At 45.5% G+C, this 20,561-nt stretch overlaps 1 protein-coding gene across 1 annotated transcript in view; it reads right to left on the reverse strand.

The window, feature by feature from the left end:
• The window catches only part of ULK4 (unc-51 like kinase 4), a 246,189-nt gene that overhangs the window by 145,499 nt on the left and 80,129 nt on the right, over positions 1-20,561 (reverse strand). Inside the window, exons 27-29 of the mRNA XM_081105862.1 lie at positions 16,555-16,606; positions 16,316-16,460; positions 4,466-4,558 (exon numbers count right to left, since the gene is read on the reverse strand). Of these exons, the coding sequence (XP_080961988.1) occupies positions 4,466-4,558; positions 16,316-16,460; positions 16,555-16,606 (290 nt within the window). The remainder of the gene's footprint in view (positions 1-4,465; positions 4,559-16,315; positions 16,461-16,554; positions 16,607-20,561) is intronic.

A 20,561-nucleotide genomic window follows, 5' to 3' on the forward strand; every position in this document is an offset into this window, starting at 1 on the left:
AAGGGAGGCTGAGGGAAAGGGGGAATGGTTTTACAGGATTTTCTGTAACCATTCTCTAGCTGAGGGAACTTGGGTACAGAGAGGTTCAGCAATGTGGCCAAGATCATACAGCTAGTTGGGTTAGGTCTTTTAGGTTCTCCCATAACCTCTGACCATGACTGTGCCTTGGAAGTCATTACATCTATATATATATAAACCCCTACTCTGCAAATAGACTGAACGGTGGAACATCCGAACAACTGGTCACTATGACATGCGCCGACTACCAGGGGGCGCGCGTGGAACATGATGGGCGTCGGCAGCAAGCGGCAGAGCACGGAACATGGCGGGTGTCAGCCGCAGCGGGATGTGGGAGCAGGTGAGCGGGGGCGCCAGACCAAGGTGGGGTGCCAGTCGCTGTCATCGGGGCAAGCCTCTGGTGGTTACTGAAAATTCTTTGCTCCCAAGAGCCGCGGTCCTGCCAGGCACTTGCACCTGCTGTCGGCCCCGAATGCTCAGCGCCATCAGCAGGTGCGAGCAGTGGATGCAGCCCAGATCGACCCTGAGGGCTTCTCCACCTCCCCTGCTCCTGAGGGGCAAATGGGACCTGCGCCGTCAGCGGGTGGGAGCCACAGCGGCAGGAGCAGGGCAGGCCAGCAGAAAAGGGACTGGGGCCACGGCAGGAGGGGCCGGGCAGGAGCGCAGAGGATGGGCCAAGACGCACCCCTGTGCCCACCGCAGCCTCGCAGCCCACAGTTCCTTTCAAGCTGCATGAATTCATGCACTGGGCCCCTAGTTGTTTCATAAAAGTCTATAGATAAGTCTCTCTTCTCCACGAAACTATAAGTACCTTAAAGGTGAGAACTTTATCTTAATTATCACTTATCCTGGTTTGTTCACTCAGTACTTGCTGATTAGCTAGATGTTGGTTGGTTGGATGGATGGATGAATGGATGGCCAAAAAAATGAATACAAAACCAATGAGAGAAGTCGGTTGCAGCCTGTAAGGGCAGAAGTATTTTTCATTGAAGGTTACACCTTGGGTTCACATGGGCTCCATTTAAGAGATCCCTGAAATTTCATTCTTTTAAAAGACACTTGTGAATCTTGCCATAAAACAAACAGCTCCAACATTTTTTCAAGTCAATTAAAATGATAATTCTTAGATAAGAGCATAAACATTTTTGTTTTTTTGCAGTTCAGGAAGAGAGGTATATTTTGCTCCAAACGAACTCAAGAAGTTAAAATTTAATTTGTTTGCTAAGGAAGATTTGCCAAAACGAATTACCTCTTAATGGAAACAAGCTACCAGGGCACTGTTCTCTCCTCAAGCAACGGTTCGGTGCAACCTACTGTAAAATTAAGCAGAGAGAAAAGGGCAGTGCTCAGGGGAGTTTACCACATTCCTTCTGACAGTAAAATTGGACCAATGTGGTAAGCAATTTACCTTTCTGCTCTAAACCCAATAATAGGCTAGAGTCACCAGGGCCATGGTGTTTTTTAAGAAAATCCCTGTCAGGTACAATGCAGATTTGATCCTCTTGTTCCTTATTTAAGGGGGACAGTAAATTCTCATCTGTACTATGACTACACTTTTGAAGACTTCTTTATCCACTAAGAATCCTATAAGAATAAACCCGGTAAGATAGTAAATGCTGCACTTGACGTAGGATGGTTTAATGTTCTAACAGTTACTTGGCACTCTGAACTCTTAATGTTAAATTAAGATGAAAATCCTTCAAAGAACACAACGCTGAAGAATCCAATAAATGAGTTACATTTATAACAAAAGGTTCATGGTTACTTTTATAGTACTAGAAATAGATTTGCCCATAACAATAAAGGAATTCCACTCTTAATATACACTTACAAACAAGCATTTTGCCTAAAACCCCTGCCCCTAAGTCACTGAGGGAACTGTCATGGGTTACCATTGTACACACTTCCCAAAATGTGGGTGGGTGATACTCTTTTCAAGGTTAGGCCTAACTTTGGGTTAAAATAAACAATTAAACATAGGACATTCATAAAAACTGACCACAAATAATAATAAAAATTAGAAACATAACAAAAATATGATCTGATCACAATGCAATAAAAACTACAAATTAAAAAGCAAGGGACCATTTCCATCTATCAGAACGGCAATGATGGACACTAGAGACACTAATCTAATAAAGGTTTGGCACCAACGGGCACTTTCCTACACGGCTGGTGGGGAGAACTAACCTCCTAGACTGAGGCAATTCATCGCCTTTCAAAATCACAGAAGCTCGGACTAGCGGTTCCCAAACTTGCTTTTATATTGCATCACCTGGGAAACTTCAACATGCCTGGTGCCTGTGTCCAGCCCTAGAGGTTCGATTTAATTGGCCTGGGCTGGGCCCTGAGTCTTACACTTTCCAGAAGATCCCCAGAAGATAACTAATGTGCAGACAAATCTGGGGATTGTGGGCTTATCCATCCTTTGTTGAAGCAAATCCAGTTCTCATTATTTACGAGACACATACATGTTCACACGTGGTGAATGACCTATGGCATTACTCACAGCTTTGTTTTGTAATACCAAAAGAAGGGAACACATAAATGGAACACAAAGGAGGCTCGCTAAATAAATGCTGGATATTCATAAAGTGCAGTACTGTGTATCTCTTAGAAAGAGGTGCAGAGGTGTGTGAATTACATCTCACTAAAGCCGCTATGTATGTCTGAAGAGGTGCAGATGGTGTAGGCAGCATGCTCATCTCTACGGGAGAATTCACACACACGGTGGTAAGAGTGGCCATCTCTCGAGGTGAAAGTTTGCTTTTCTCTGTATACCCTTCAAATACTGACATTTGTACTGTGTTATGTATTAACCCTTTAAAAATGTATTTTAAAAATTAACATGACATCGAAAATCGACCAGGTCATATCCCTATCCAGCCAAAAGGAATTTATAAGCCAGCATCCCAAGGGGCAGGAGGGAACATTTGGGGATGACGGAAATACTCATCTCTAGAGTGGTGGCGGCTGCACAACCGTATGTGGCTGTGGACGCACAGACTTGTATTCCTAAAATGAGTGACTTTCACTCTGTGTAAACTACACCTTGAAAACCTGACTTTAAAATAAACCACTTTTTTAAAGACAACCGGACCTCTCGCACAATGCTGTGAGGACTATCAATAAACCAGTTTGGAAACTGCTCTGCTCTTGATCGCTGGAGCCGCACTCAAAACTGAGCCGGGACCACTCCCACATTAACATCCAGCGTCAGGAGGAAAGGCCCCGGGACAGACAGGGAATCAGAAAGAGACCTGCCGCGGCGAAGGTGGCCTTCAGTGGAGGTCAGGGAGTAATTAATTTCAGTTAACAAAATTCTTCGGGTATCTTTGTACTCAAAATTTACCTTGCCCTTTCAAACTGCTCCATGCAATTGTGTACTATGGCTGTAATATTAATTGAACATTTTTCTCATTTAAAAAATGAATTCCCCAGGTGGAAATCTGTGTGCCCGCGGCTCAGGGGTAATGAACAGGGCACTGTTGTGTGCTGCCCTTCGGAAATGAATGCGGCTGCTCACGGCAGAAGCAAATGGCCTGAGGGCTGCCTCCGCCCAGCACTGCAGACGGCCCAAGGGCCAGAGCACCTGGGAGCCCTGGGAGTCCCTGATGCTGCGCCCAGTGCATTGGCACAGCCCTGGGGAAGGCTATTTGGGTCAGACTCCCCCAGGGTGGATTCTCTCTACAAACAGCCTTTCTTGTGCACAGGTGACAGCAGTGACGGGGTGCACTACTGCGCGGGACTCTCTGTGGTAGGAGAGCAGACCAGCTGGCTGGGACTGTGCCCGAGTGCCTTGGCTGAAGACCGACTGGCCACTCCGCCGGTCACCGCGCCGACGGGTGGCCTAAGCCCAGCAGCCCTCCTGGGTCACCGATGCAACCACAGCTACTTTTCTTGCTTGAAAGCAAGGAGACCTCCCTTCTCTTCTCCTCTGTGGACCGGGTGCCTTCTAACAAACTTCTCAGGAGCCTGGAAGCTGTTGCCATCACCCTAGAACTAGTTCCAAAAGCATGGCATCATTCCACGTGGCAGGGCCTTCCATAAAGGCAAAAGCTCCCATTACTTACCACAAGCGTGTCAACTACATACAATGGTGGGAAGTAACAGTCTGCAAATACCGCAGCGAGGTAATAAACCGTTCAATGCACTATGAGGCAACCGCTGACATTTTAAAGAGGACATGTGCCAGCTTTTTCTCTTTAAAGAATTTATAATTTTAAAGCATCAAAAATGCCACAGGATGCCAACCCCGATAGGGAATAAAAAGATGACAAGACCCCAAACAGCCTAAGTGACAGACATTACAAACCATAAAACGTGAAAAATGACAACTCTGGCAACTCAAATGTTGGACTTGCAGAATCTCATCATCTTTAACATTTGCAGAACATGTAAGTGCGTCTCGGAGATGCAAAGCGAGAGAAAGACCTGGGGTCCGTACCTGGTGAAGGCGGGGCTGTGCGCGGTCATCGCCACCAGCAGCTTCAGGGCATAGGCCGGGACCGGGCCAGGCTCCGTGAGGATGTGCTCGTACCTGGAATGACAGGTGATGGGAGAAGCACTCAGTGGTTGTCCTCCCTGAAACCCTTCTCTCCACGACAGAAACAAGAGGCTGCAAGGTGCACACACCTGACAAAGCACAAATGCTGAAATAATAGTATGAGCTACAGGGTCTGCGCTGGCCAACAGGACGATGACACTGACCACCCCCCAGTGTTGTGTGAAGTTCAATGAGACAATCCACTTAGGGCCATTAGGATTGAGCTGTGCATAGAGCAGGAAGCTTTAGCATTAGGGATCGGTGCCGGGGGTCCCCATGATGACCTCCACACTCAGAGATTTGCTATGGGACTCACAAGACGCCCATACGGTCAGATTCATGATGAAGATTTAGCACACGAGCCCCCTTACTCAAGGCGGGTATGTTCCAAGACCCCCTGAGGAAGCCTAAAGCGGCAAACACTACTGAACCTATATATACTATGGTTGTTTCCTATACATACATATATACAGTCTATGGCTTCTCTCTGGCATATCCAACTGCCAGCATCACTACTCACACTCTTTGGGGCCATCATTAAGACAAGGGTGGCGTGTCACAGGCACCGCGACACAGCGACAGTCCATCTGCAGACCCAATGGTCACTAAGTGACAGACAGGCAGTAGCGCGTAGAGAGGGGATGCGCTGGGCAAGGGGAGATTCGCATCCCCGGGGACAGTGCAAGACTTCATCACACTGCTCAGGACGGCACGCAACGTAAAACCTGTCAACTGTTTACCCCTGGAATTTTCCCTTTAATATTTTCAGACCCTGGTCGACCAAGGGCAACTGACAGTGTGGACGGGGACACCACAGACAGCAGGGGCTACTGTGTAGCAGCGCAGCAAGGACGCACAGCTGAGCTGAAGGGAAAGGCGCAGGCGGGGTCTGGGCACAGACCTCTTGGGGCTCTCCCGCCCCCACGAGGGGTGACACGGAGCAGTCTCTCCCCAGCCGCAAAAATACAGCGCGTGTGCGTGCGTGTGTGTGTGTGTGTGTGTGTGTGTGTGTGTGTGTGAGACGTTTCTGTCCAAGGAAGCCCAACAGAGTCCCCAGTGACCACGGTTTTCATTGGGGGCTGGTCACAGAGGGAACCTCTGTCTAACGAGTATCAAAAGCCCAGACTCGCGAAGGAAAGCAGGGTCCACCATAAGCCATGCTCCCTGCACAGTCTGGGCACCGCCGGCTGCCCCGGCAGGTGCATGGCCACTGGGAGCACCCGAGGTCACGCTCTCAGATGCCAGCCCTGGGCCGCCTGCACGCAGGCCTGGAGAAGGACGGCAGTCTCGGCTGCTGTGTTAACTCTCCCCACAGCGTTCTTCTTATTAAAACTTAAACATCTGAAATGAAAATCACTGTCAGAATCAACTCCGAAGTTCGTTACCGAGAGTTCCCACAGCGAGGATGGGACCGCGCGCCCATGTTATTCGCTGGGCGGAGGCTGGTTCACATGCGGTGTCGACCTAGTTAGGTTCAGCTGCCCCGTGTACAGCTCCATGCAGATGCTTAAGTGTTGGATGGACGGATGGAAGGACGGACGGACGGACGGATGGATGGATGGCCAGACAGACGGACAGATGAACGAACATACAGATGAACAAACTAACTAACCAATCAACTATGACTTAACTATCTGGAACCACCAACAACTGGAGGCAGCTAACTATCTCCAGAAAATCGAAAATGTATCTTTAAAAACCATGCCATGAAGCAGATGCTGCTCATGGAGAGAATGGGCCCCCAGCTTACTCACAGCCTGTTCACGCTCGTGTTGAAAACTGTTATATAACAAGCCTAGTTAAGCAGCCCCTAAGCCCACAGCCATTACAAAGGAGCCGAGTAACGGGAGGAGAGGGACCGGTACAGAAAGGCAGCCTGAGAGCTACAACCAGGACTGGAAAGCCCAGGAAACCCCCGAGGGCAAACCCGGACTCCAAACAGCAAACGGCATCGGGCGCAGAGGAAACCGCTGCCGGTACCTCCAGGGGCCCAGGGGCCCAGCACACGCCACGATGTTCAAAACGGGGCAGCGGGCCAAGAAAGTGTTCAGCTGGGGAGGCTCTGCTTAGGGGGCGGGAAGAGCCATGTTTTAGAAAGCCTTCTTAAAAAGTATTTTTAAATTATGGCAATTAAAAGCTATGCCCATGTAGGGCCGATGAAAGACAAAACACCAGATCATTTGTAACAAAGTCATAAACAAAATATTAAGAAACCAAAGGAGATCCATGTGTTTAAATAAACAGCACAACCAAGCATGATTAATTTTAGAAATGCAAACAGTCAAATTTAGGAAAACAATACATTTTATCACATGAATAAAACAAAAATCAAAGAAACTTTTTTAGAAGTGATAAAAATGCACTTGACACCTGAATTGAACTTTTTTTTAAAAAAAAAGGAACAACTCAGCATACTAGAGAGAAATCATTTTTCCTTTCTGGAATAGTCTTACAAAATACAAAGCCCTGCCTGGCCAGTGTGGCTCAATGGTTGAGGTGTCAACCTGTGAACAAGGAGGTTATTGTTCGATTCCCGGTCAGGGCACAGGCCTGGGTTGCGGGGCTCGATCCCCAGTGTGGGGGCGTGTAGAAGACAGCCGACCAATGATTCTCTCTCATCAATGATGTTTCTATCTCTCTCCCCCCTCTCCCTTCTGCTCTGGAATCAATAAAAATATATTTTTTTTAAAAGAAAAAACACTGAGGAAACATTATTGACTGAAATACAAATGTGTTGAGGTTGTGTGAGGTTACCTAACCTTGGAACAGGAGGGAAGAAGGAAGTCTATACCAGCCTGTTCATGAGAATTTTTGCAAAGAATATTGCTATGTTTTTCTCCCCTTGGAAAATGAGGGGTAAAATTCACATTTGTTCAGAATAGAAATACTGAGTATTTTGAATGTATTTTAATCAAAGAGAGGTTTGCAGCAAGAACTAGCCAAAACGATGCTGTGATTTATTAAGTGTGTCTTCCAAAGAAAGATAAAGCAGCTGAACTGATAATAATTGGACCTTGCACTCTTCTGAATGCCACTTGGCAGGGAAAAAACAGACACAAAACAATGATAAGCCAGGGCTCCGAAAGGGCTTCGCAGGAGGGTGACCAGTCAGAAGCTGCCCACCTGACAGACAGGCACTGGGGAGGAGGATTCCAAGGGCATGGGCCCGGCCAGAGTGAGATCACCGTCCACATCGGAGCACACTGCCCAGACAGTGGCCCAGACCCTCCTCTCCCACCTTTAGGGTCCTCCCAAACCAGGGCCCTTCCAGGTCCCAAACCGCTGGAACCCAGGCAGGACAAGCCCTGCACCCTAAATTCACAGCTGCCCCGACGGAGAGGAAACTTCCGAAAGTCACCTTCAGGGACCCAAGGGATGGACTGTTTCCTGTCTTGTCAAGTACCTGAGCAACCAGCGCCCAGGTAGGTAGGCTACAGAAAACTGACACCGGCTATGTGGGTAACAGAATTACTGAGAAGCTGTCCTGGGGATTTGGCCCCAGAACTGGCCACATGGAAAGAAGAGCCTATTTTGCTGAGTGGAGGGGGGCCCAGGAGTCGGGCAGAGGCATCATGTCATAAGGATCCATTCTGTTGGGATCAAGCCACAGACTCACATTTCACATCTCCATGGAGTGGACTCTGAGAATTTGGGGGGAAAGAGTGAGTCTAGGTTATCCAAGAAACTCTAGGGGAAATACAATAAAATTCTAAATAAAAAAACTAAAGTACTTGCCAAAACCACGATAATTATTACCTGTGGGGAGAGATCAAGAATACGATATGAATGAAAAGGAAAGAAAGGTGGCAACACTGGACAAGAAAGTAATCTTAGAAAGGGAGTGGGAAAGAATGGTCAGGCCATATCTTATAAAAGTGCACAATAAATAAAAAACCTAAGCAAAAAACTTGTAAATCTGTAAATATTTACAATGTGTAAATATTCACCTATTCTTGGGTGAGAAGACCTCTATGACATACAACAAATGAGAAGTGAATAAAAACAACAACAACATTTACTGCTTTTTCAGGGCAAGTTTTTAAATACTACATATTTCTAAATGACAAACTACCATAAAGAAATCAAAAGAGGGGGAAAAAATTTTGCAGAATGTTGGTAAAATAAAGAGCTAATATTCTTAATATATAAAGAATTATTGCCGAAACCGGTTTGGCTCAGTGGATAGAGTGTCGGCCTGCGGACTGAAAGGTCCCAGGTTCGATTCCGGTCAAGGGCATGTACCTGGGTTGCGGGCACATCCCCAGTAGATGTGCAGGAGGCAGCTGATCAATGTTTCTCTCTCATCGATGTTTCTAACTCTCTATCTCTCTCCCTTCCTCTCTGTAAAAAATCAATAAAATATATATTTTTTTTAAAAAGAATTATTGCAAACCAATAAACATCCCACCAGAAGAGAGGACAAAATCCAACTAAGGAGAGTATCAGTGGCCAAAAAGCAGGGGAGCGGAAATGATCAGCTCACTAACACCTGAAGGAATGAATGCGAGTCCAGCTGACAAGGAGGAGTAACACGGATCATCTCACAAAGGAATGCTGGTCGCGCAAGCTGGCCGTCATCGTTGAAAATAATTTGCCAAAACATACTCAAAAGCCCTTACTTACCATGTACATAATTTTAACACAGTGACTCTACCCCCGGACATTCAACAAAATGAGTAAGTCTGCACCCACAGATGTAGCGCTGAAAATGGTCTTCGTAGCCATTTCTTCAACAGTGGAACGCTGGGAAAGCCGAGATGATCAGGGATTGCGAGTTGTTTAAATGATTTCCAGCGCATTTATAAATAGAGGGGTAAGCAGATTACAAGACAGTCAATAAAGTTGTGTTATATAAGCACATATACCTAGATAATAGATTGATGATAGATAATAGATTGATGATGATAGATAGTTGATTGATTGATAGATAGATAGATAGATAGATAGATAGATAGATAGATAGATATTCCCAGTACGATGTCTGGGAGTAGGCAGTTCTGAGGAACTTCTAAGCAGCACTCAGTAAACCTCACCAGAGATGGAGAAAACGTAGGGGAGCAGGCAGGTGTTGACATGAAATGGTGGACTAGAAGCAAAACACTGGGGATCTTGGGTGGCTGGGTAAGTATGTTAATGTTACTTTCTTCTTTTGTTTGCTTGGGTTTTTTTGTTTGTTTCTTTCTTTTAATCCTTGTTTGAGGATATTTTTTCCATTGATTTTGAGAGAGACTGGAAGGGAGAGGGAAAGAAACATTGATTGGCTGCCTTCCACATGCCTGACCAGGGCCGGGAGCCTGCAACCGAGATACATGCCCTTGACCAGAATCAATCCCAGAACCCTTCAGTCTGCAGGCCAACGCTCTATCCACTGGGCCAAACTGACTTGGGCTGCTAAAGTTACTTTCTACAACCTATACATGTAAAGGTGTCTGAGCCAGGGAATGATGAAGAAGGCAGTGTGCTCAAATGTGTATCAAGATGGACCTGAGGCCTAAAGAGCAGCTGGACATGTGTGGGTTAGAGAGAGAGAAGGCTGTCAAACGAAGTGTGGAGGTGACCCCTGCCTTTGGGGAAGGCCAAGGATTCCCCTGGACGCTATAAGAAAGGGGGAGATAGCTTACTCTTTTAGGCATTTTCTGTAGAGTCTTCTCCAAAATTTGAAGTAGGTAATATCTTTAGTCAACTCCCAAATTTTATAAAATGACAGTGGGTATAAATCAAGTTAGTAGTCAATATTTTGATACCTTTCCTGTCTTGTGATATTATGTAACATGAGTTCTATATAACACTGCTGTCTTGCATGAATGCATAGATATTTAAGTATATCAGTAGTTAAATGGATACATAAGTGGATGGAGAAATAGACATGTGGGTAGAAAGACTGATAGATAAGTAGATAGACAGATTTTTTTAAAGTGAGTAGATAAGACTTCAAAGTATTAAATTTTATTTCAGACATAAGCCCTCATCTCCTTTGAACTCTTCAATAAACTCAACAGCAAATTTTCATTATAAAGGTATGAAAGGCTAAGAGAAACAACTTCAAAAAATCAACACTCAAGGTTTACAAATGTGGATAATTTGGAGCTAGATAAGGATATTCTTTCATTCCCGATCAGAATAATTCTAGCATCCTAGTTCTTTGGATAATATTATAATGCTTCTTCCTGGTGCAAAAATATTTGACTTAAACTTTATATGCCCAAAAAAAATTTCCTAAGGAAAGGCTAAAAATGAAATACTCCCAACTATTCTGATTGCCATTGAAGACGGCCAAGCTCATGCCTATGCTGACATAGAATACTTGTAGTAAGGGATGCAATGTCCCTTGACCGACTGGCATAGAAACCAAACTCATGACTTTTGCTGGACATCATTCCAGAGGAAGATGAACAACCCTACAGTGTGTCGCCATCGAAAGGACAAGACAATTCTAATCTGTAAGGAACGCGATTCTCAGATTCTGAAAAACAAAGCCGTAGCCGTTTATGGAGTCATTATGGTGCTGGTAATTGTACAGGCCACCGGAGAATAATAAAAAGGAAAGACGTGCTCGTTTTCCCCAGGAGGGACATGCTGAATGCCATATTGTCATAAAAAATATTATTAGCACATTTATATCAGCATGATCTCTTTTCAATACAAAACACTCAGAGCTAACAGAAAAGATGAAAACTGAAATCCTCGTTGCCAAAGTGGTTCCCGTCACCAAAGGGAAACTGCACAGCAAATGTTTCCCACAGCCGCCGCCTGGCTTAAGGCCTTCCCTGACTGCCCTACCGAACACAGCCCCCCCCCCCCCGCTCCCCTTACTGTGCTCCCTGTCCCCTTACTCGGTTTTTTCTTCACGGCTCTCACAATGAACTGAAATCATCTTCTATATTTATGTGTTTACTGCTTTGTCTTACCCCTGGAATGTCAGCTCAGTGAGAGGCAGGAATTCAATCTTGCTCACAATAGTCCTCAATATATATTTATTGTATGAATTAACAAAGAAAGAAAGGGGGGAAACGGGGGGGAGAAAGGATTTCAAGCATCATATGCATAATCACGCATGTAATTATATTCCTTACATTTGTAGGAATATTAAAATTCCCTCTTCCCCAAAATAACAACGGTGTGTTCCCTGAGTGAAGACCCTAGCCCCATTCACAGTTACATATCGCAAGAGAAATACCCTCACCTTATGTAACAAATCCCCTCATCCCCCCCAAAAATGTTCAAACAGTCAGCAGAAGACTGCTTCAGTGCTAAGGTTTCACTGATAATGACTTTGATATTAAACTTCTGAGAGGTGCCAATTTTAATTAATAAGGTCACTCTGGGCTTAAGTTCCATTAAAGATTGCCTGCTCTCTTCGGCGTGAACCTTTAAAATTAAATCTTTCTCCCTGCTGAAGACAAAGTCATGGTAATTTTCTGAGGATGTATGGTTCTCTTTCTTCCCAGAAAAACACACTTTTCCTCACTGTTCACACGGGTAACTCAGTTACATTACTGGCACTCCGACTATCTTGAAGAGAGGAGGCGAGACTGAAGAGGGGAGGAGGAGGAAGTGAGGACAGGGCCAAGACAGGAATAGGAACATATCCGAATCACAAGACCCAGATTAATCACCAATGATCGACATCACCAACTTTAACATGCATAGTTTCATAGTTTCCTCAAGCTGGTGGCAGGAGAGAGAGATTGCAAATATGAGGGGGGTTTGGCAAACTCTTGCTGACTTGAAGATGGAGGGGCCACGTGAGAAGACACGTGGCCACCTAAAGGAACATAAGACAGCACGGAACAAGGACTTCCATTCCACAACTAAGTACTGGGTAGGAAGACTGCAGAATCTCAGAAGGAAGGTGGGTATGGTGGGTGGGCGGGAAGTGATCAACCAAAGAACTTGTATGCACTTATGCATATTCTATGGACAATAGGGTGGTGAAGGCCTGGGGTGGGGGGCAAAGGTGGGCTAGAAAAAGTCATGGGGAAAAAAGGGAACACATATAATACTTTCAACAATAAAAATTTTTTTAAAAAAGTACTGGATGGGATAATGGTCAGAGAAACAAAACAAATGGCATATCTGAGTCCTAACTCAGGACCTGTGAGTATAACCCTATTTGGAGAAAAGGTCTTGGCATGTAGTTAAGGATCTCCAGATAAGATCACCCTGGGTTTAGGGTAGACCTCAAATATAATGACAGATATCCTTATAAGAGAAAGGCACAGGCAAATCTGAGACAGACACACAGAGAAGGTCAAGTGAGGACTGAGGCAGCGACTGGGGTCACGTCACGCTGCCATAAACCAAGGATGGCGGGCAGCACCAGAAGCCAGGAGAGAGGCGTGGATTCTAGGTCAGACTCTGCAGAAGTAGCCAACTCTGCTGACACGCTGATGTCAGCCTTCTGGCCTCCTGAGCTGGGAAAGAGTACATTTCTGTTGTTTTAAGCCAGTCCGGTGGGGTCCTTTGTTACTGCAGCCCTAAGAAACTAATACAAACTGCGAGGAACCATTCTGCCACCAACCTGAACGAGCAGGGAAGCAGATTTCTCCCGGGCTTCAGACCAGGACTCGTCCCAGTGGACAGGCACCTGGTTTAGGCAGCATGAGCTCCCAGCAGAGAGCCACGTCCCACGGGATCTGTGGGCCTCTGACCTAAGGAGCCTGACTTAACAAACAGATGTTGATGTAAGCCACGAAGCGTGTTAATGTTAGCGAATACTGACAAGCCGAAGTTAAAATCTTGATGGTGAGCATCCTTTCCTTGGAAATGCCCTTGAGTAGCATTTCAAAATTGTGATCAAAGGAACCCCGAGTTCCGGGAGCTGTTAATAGCCCCCGGGAAAGAGTGTCCGAAGGTCATCTAATTTTTAGGAACGCTGAGCTGTAGAAAGTTAAATGTGTGAACTGAGAAACGCAAAGCCAGGGAACAGGAAGCACAGAAAATGTCCCAGAAGAAATGTGTCCCCAGGCAGGCTGATGAACATCGAGGAAGCCCACGGTGAGTAAAGGCGGCCTCGATACTTATTCAATTTATATTTAAGTAACATTTCTATTTGCATGACTTACAAACTTCTTCGGTTAAAAAAAATTATTATTAATGTCTGAAATGCTTGGCTCTTCCCAACAGTACATTCCATAAAGGCAGTGGCTGAGCCTCTCTCGGTCACTATTATATTCCAGCAACGAGAAATATGCCCATGACATAAGACACATTCAATTAGTGTCCATGAATATCAAATGGGCCGGTGAAGAGAGAAAACATTCTCTCCCAAGCTCGGATCACGTAACTCGCACGTGCAGACTCTGCTGGAAAGAAGCTGGTCAGCTTGTTGCCAACTCCTCTGCCTCTTCCACACCCTGGCCTCCCCCATTCTTTCCTGGGGCGCCCACTCGCTTTCTACCCAATCATACCCAGGTTTCATAACTCAAATACCATCTCCCTATCAACAGCAGTATAATCCTCTACGTACAAAATGCACAAATACTTGTAACTGAAGTCCATCTCTTTAGAAAGCAAAGCATGCACACTGAGAGAGGTGATGGGTCTTGGATATTAACCCACAGTTTATAGAGTCATTCATGGTATTTATGATAGGTATGGGGATGTCAACCTGACCCGGTCACAGGATACCCAGACGGTGGGTCTGACGTCATTGTGGGTGTGTCCCCGGGGTGTTGCTGGGGAGATTAGTGTGTGAGTCAGCAGACCAGTAAAGCAGTGGCTCTCCCTAACGTGGACGGTCCTCACCAATTAAAGTGAAGACCTAAACAGAGCAAAAAGGCTGGGGACGCAGGAACTCCTGCTGCTCCCACTGCCTCCAGTTGGGACCCTGGTCTTTTGCTGCCTTTGGACTTGAAACATCAGCTCTTCTTGGGTGTCCAGCCTGCCAGCCTTCAGACTGGGATTTCACCAAAGGCTTTTCTGGGTCTCAGGCCTTAGGCCTCAGATTGGGACTTGTCAGCCTTCATAAGCAAGTGAGCCAATTCCATACAGTAAATCTCCCTCTCTCTCCATATATGTATATGCATCCTATTCTGTTTCTCTGAGAACCATATCTAATATTTAGCTTAATAAGGTATTTATTCTTACCACTGAGTTTTCATTCACATCACACAACAGTTCTGATAAGCACCTTGAACACAGGTATTACATGGTCTTTAACAAGATTAAATTGTTATCCTTCCTTAGAATTTTGCCCGAGCTAATAGAAAAGACACCCGCTCTTCCCCTGGGCTCAGCGCCCAGGAGCCATTTCCCAACAAGGAAGAAACTCTCTGAGAGCAAAGCCACGCAGGAGTGGGCAGCCGGAGCGATGGAGACGGGGACACACACACACACACACACACACACACACACACACACACCTGGTTCTGTAGAAATGAACTCAAACTCCCCAAATCCAGTTTTACTTGATGCCAGTGCAAGTCCTGGACTTCCCAGTGAGTAAATAATTATTTTCCAAGTTAGAGTCCAGGGTTACTACTTGCAAATAAAATACTAATACAACACTCTCCTGTAAAAAACTGAGGGGCCAGGAAAAGCCTGTCGCCTTGGCTTTATCCAAAATGTTAAGGTCAAAAAAGGATCAAACTGTTAACAAAATTGAAAGTACTGACAGAATATCTACAGTAGCCCCCCCTTAACCCCAGTTTCGCTTTCTACGGTTCTAGCATCTGTGGTGATCTGCAGCTGAAAATATTAAATGAAAAATTCCGGAAGCAATACTTAAGTGTTAGTGTGTGTGCCCTTCTGAGTAGCATAACAAATTCTTGCACCGTCCTGCCCAAGATGTGAATCCCCCTTTAGGCTGTCAGATAGCAGCTATCCTACATCTCTTTTAAAAATCACAGTTGGCACAAAAGTCACATTATTAGGCATTCGTCAGGAAGGTGCTTACGATTATGTATAACCAGTTTGTAAGTGTAAGATGGCATCAAAATTAATGAACCCCATGACCGAAGGCTCTAAGCTTATATTTACCCACATAAGTACATGCCATTCACACACTGTCACACACAGCCATGTGCCCCTCAGTGGCGGGGCTACACTCTGAAAAATGCGTTAGGTGGTTTCATCACTGAGCGCACCTCGGAGCGCACCTACACAAGCCTAGGTGGGGTGGCCCACCACACACCTCGGCCACAGGGGCAGCCTGCTGCTCCCGGGCTCCAAGCCTGTGGAGAGCGCTACTGCACGAACGACGTGAGGTTAGGTCTCTGCAATCATCCTACTGTGTGCTCGCCATGTGAGTAATGGAGTAAAAAGGACAAAGATAACCTCTTTCTGATAATTACTTCTTGTTCCCCCACCCCCTTTCTGTATCTAAACTTAATTTCCATTACAAGAGTTTGGGGGGGAGGAAGATTTCCAGCTCTATCATTTCTCAGCAGAGCTCGGGAAAGTCCCAATTTCATCTTCCAGCAGTCTTATCATGTTGACCTTGAAGAATAAACTTCATCTCCCCCCTCCCACCCCCTCAGCCATAGACACCTTTAACTCTGCCTAACCTCAGAGTCTGTAGAAAACAGAAGAACCTCTAAATGGTATTTTCAACATGGACCGAGATTCTCCGGGGTCCCAGGCAGTGTAACAGTTACTGCCTCTGGTCCTAACTGCCTCACGGTGAGCACATTAGCACGTGGACATGAATGTCAGGACAGGGAGACCCCAAGGCCAGCGGTGCCCCTCATCTGGCCGCGGCATCCTGGGCGGCCCACACGGCTCTGGGTGAGTGCAGAGCACGGTACTTACTGGGGAAGGAGGACATCTCTAATGAGAGCCAGAAGGTTGCTGTCGGAGTCGATGGGCGCAGCCTCCTTGCCATCCCCGCCCTCCTGGTTCACCAGCAGAGATGTGGTTTCTGAGAGCAACCGCAAGCTGAAGAGCCTCCACTCCACTTGAAAAGAAAGAACGCCAAGAGCGTGACTCCATGGCGATGGAATGGAACCGAATGTGTAACCGATGGAATTCTGGGAGATGTGGTCACTTACCATTTTGGCTTTGAACCAAGGAGACCAAGGGTGGCAGGATATAATCAACAACCTACAAGAAAAGGTATTAAAGACTCGGTTCAGATCTCCATCAACATGGACCTGATAACAACCACTATCTATGTTTTTTTGTCCACTGACAGAATCACTAATCAAAGGTGTGGGGAAAAAGGCAACAGCTAAATTTATCCTGGATCTCAAGTCTGCATGACATGTAATGAACCACCAAGCTCATGTAACTGAAAAAGTCCTCAGGTCAAAATGACATTACGGTTATCAAAACCTTCAGGGTTCATGAAAAGAACTTCAGTATTTAATGCAAAATCTGATTGGCATGGGTTGACAGTAAACCATCAAATTAACAAATTAATATATAAGCTGGTGATCGTTTCTCAAGTTGAAGATAAACAACGATCAAAATGTTGGGGGGAGGAAAGAGATGTATAATCCTCATGTTTTGTCAAATACATCAAAGAGCTATGACAAGTTAATCCTGGTTATTTTTATAAATAGATACAGAAGATGTATATCCACTATACAAAACAACTCTACGATTTCCTAGTAATATCAGACAGAGCACAACCAAATATGGTTTGAAATCTCCAAATTAGCCCCACCCCCCCAAATAAAAATGGACAATGAAGAAAGGACAAATCACTCCCATGGTCTAATTTTAAACCTCCTATCTCATTTGATGAACTGTTTTAGCAACAAAACACAGAATTCCTGCCTACGCTGATAAAAAGGCAGGAGAAACAATTCACAGCCCAACACCACCACCTGGCTGCCCAAACCAATGGAATGATGCCCCGCACAAGCAAAACCCACCACGCCTTGCCAACCACAGCACGGCCCCTCCTGGACAATAACGCAGGATGGTCAGTGACAGAGCTCAGGCACCAGCTGTATTTAGTATTTAGGAAGGAATTCTTACGGAGACCCAAAGACAGGAGCAGAGACAAGAACAAGGACCTCAGAGAGGATATTAGCCTCTGAAACTAACAGCTGCAGCAAACAGTAAACACAGCCTGGCTGAGGAGAGCCAGCCAGACACACATAAAATCTCACACTAAAGGCTCATTTATCTCAGGTCATTCCATCAAGTTTGTTTCTGTACTGGTTTAGGTGAAGCAATCCTAATATGTAAAAACCCTGGATCCGTCACATCCACAACGACCGGAGGCTCGACCTAATGCCCAGGCTGCGTGCGCAGCAGGCTCTGATGGGTGGGGACTTGTGGCAATGGAGATGGGGACAGGGGAGGTTGGGCTGGCACTCACACTCACTCACAACCGCACACATGCACAGACACACACAGCACCCACCAGCTCACAGCCTTTTCTCCCTTTCTTTCCCTCCCTCCCAGCTTGCTCTCAGAGCCTCTCTCAGAATAAGGAAACAAAACAGACTGGGCCTGAAAAGGCCTGGATGGAAGGGAGGGCGGGCAGAAGGTAGAGCAGCCCTCACTGGCCCCGCCCCCTCCCAGTGGGAAAGAGGAAAAGGGAGACAGGGAGGCAGAGAGGCCTGGAGGACTGCTGAGAAAAACAGAGAGACAGAGACTGGGAGAGATCAGGCCGGCAGGGGAGGGCAGTTGGGGGCGAGATCAGGCCGGCAGGGGAGAGCAGTTGGGGGTGAGATTAGGCCAGCAGGGGAGAGCAGTTAGGGGCGATCAGGCAGGCAGGCAGAGAGGTTAGGGGCAATAAGGCAGGCAGAGGGGTTAGGGGCAATCAGGCAGGCAGGCAGAGACAATTAGGGGCGATCAGACAGGCAGGCTGGTGAGCAATTAGGAGCCAGCAGTCCCAGGGATCAGACCTAAACAGGCAGTTGGACATCCCCCAAGGGGTCCCCGATTGGAAAGGCTGCAGGCTGGGCTGAGGGAACCCTCCCCCCATGCACAAATTTCGTGCACCGGGCCACTAGTTGTGTAATAATTTTAGAAGTATTAGGATTAAGCAATTACGAAAATAGGCTAATGTTGTTAGAAATCAGAATTTTTACAAAGGAAGAAGGGACATGCAAATATGGAATGGGGGAAGGCAAGAGAGAACTATGTGGGAATGGACTAGATTTGAAGACACTGGTGTGAATACCTGACTCCAATATATATACGTGTATATACCTATGTGTATATACATACATGTATATAAGTGTGCATATGAGTGGGTTACATGTGTGTGTTCATAGATGTATATACATTTCCCAGCTATGTCTCAGAACTACAAGACAATAAATTTGAAAGGGCCTACAGAAGCTAAGACATCTCAGGAAATAGCACCTTAGTTCCCCAAGTATGGTCTCTAACGCCATTTCCCACCAAAGGGAACCAAGGGCACCTCAGAGAAAACACTGATTCCAGGGCTAAGCCAGGGTAAGTTACAAGCTGAGCCAAAAATACCGTGTCGTGCCAGAAAGTACAGAATAGCTCAAAAAATCATGTCCTTTATCACAAGGACACGAGCCAACTAGACCAAATCTGCTATACTCTGACCACCAAAATAATCACAGTAATGAAGCCATTAATAAAAATAGGAATCTGTGATAGACAGAATGCTGACAGACAGAAGTCCACATCCCTTAAACCTGGTGGTGTGTTACCATACACAGCAAAAGGGATTTTACAGATGTGATTAAGAGTTTTGATATGAGGTGTGCATCCTGGATTACACAGGTGGGCCCCATGTACGAGCAAGGGTCCTTATAAGAAGAGATGTGAAGATGCTGTGCTGCCAGCTTTGAAGATGGAAGAAGGGGCCATGAGCCAAGGAATGAAGGCAGCCCTAGAAGCTAGAAAAGGCAAGGAAACAGATTTTTCCCCTTAGAGCAGCGGTTCTCAACCTGTGGGTCGCGACCCCTTTGGGGGTCGAACGACCCTTTCACAGGGTTCGCCTAAGACCATCGGAAAACACATATATAATTACATATTGTTTTTGTGATTAATCACTATGCTTTAATTATGTTCAATTTGTAACAATGAAAATACATCCTGCATATCAGATATTTACATTACGATTCATAACAGTAGCAAAAGTACAGTTATGAAGTAGCAACGAAAATAATTTTATGGTTGGGGGTCACCCCAACATGAGGAACTGTATGAAAGGGTCGCGGCATTAGGAAGGTTGAGAACCACTGCCTTAGAGCCTCCAAAAGGAAGACAGGGATGCTGACATCTTGCTTTCACCCCCAAAGACTTAAAAATTTACAAAATGGCATGTTCTTTGTAAAAAAAAAAAAGGATATTATGGTTAAGTTTATTGTTTTAAGTTAAATGAACTGAAATATATATTTTAGGCCTTATGTATATTATTACCAGAATTTTCTAATAAAGAATCACCTTTATTTTTCCCATTGCTATCATAACATTTTGGAAACCCCATGAATGGAACAAATTCTCTGTACAAATCAAATCGTTATGGTCTTTCTAACTGCTCTGTCGGCCACACTGATGATTTCCAACTCTGAGACATTAAGTAGTGTAAACTCTGGGAAAATCTGAGTTAAGCACTTGTGCTCGGCGAGAATTAAATGCGTGCATCCACTTCCATATAGTAAGTATTGATCAGCGGCCTTGAACATAGTTTGTGTAACATTTCAAACAATGTTATGCTCCTGGGGAAGCCGAATCGTCAATTTCATGTATCCCAGTCATGCTCCTGAAGTGGCAGAGGATTTCCCATGAGTCACAGCATTAAAGATTCTTTTATGAAGCCCATGAGTTGCAATGACACCATTCCTATCATAATACACGCTGTAGTTTCAAGGATTATTATGATAGCATCTCATGATTAGAAAATAAACTACTGAATGTCTATTTAAATGTAAGTACAGGTATTTGGAACTACTAGATCACAAAAATTCTCCATTGGGTTATTGCTCATTAAAGAAAACAATCAATAAGAAACACTTAAGCAAACACTATCTCAATGGAAGACTGAGAAATCATTACTCAGAAAGAGATCGTAACAAACAGGGTTTCTGCTAACAGTGGGTATTATTTGGATTAACTT

This window comes from Myotis nattereri (genome assembly GCF_964212035.1).
Source record: "Myotis nattereri genome assembly, chromosome: 14".
NCBI classification, from domain to species: Eukaryota; Metazoa; Chordata; class Mammalia; order Chiroptera; family Vespertilionidae; genus Myotis; species Myotis nattereri.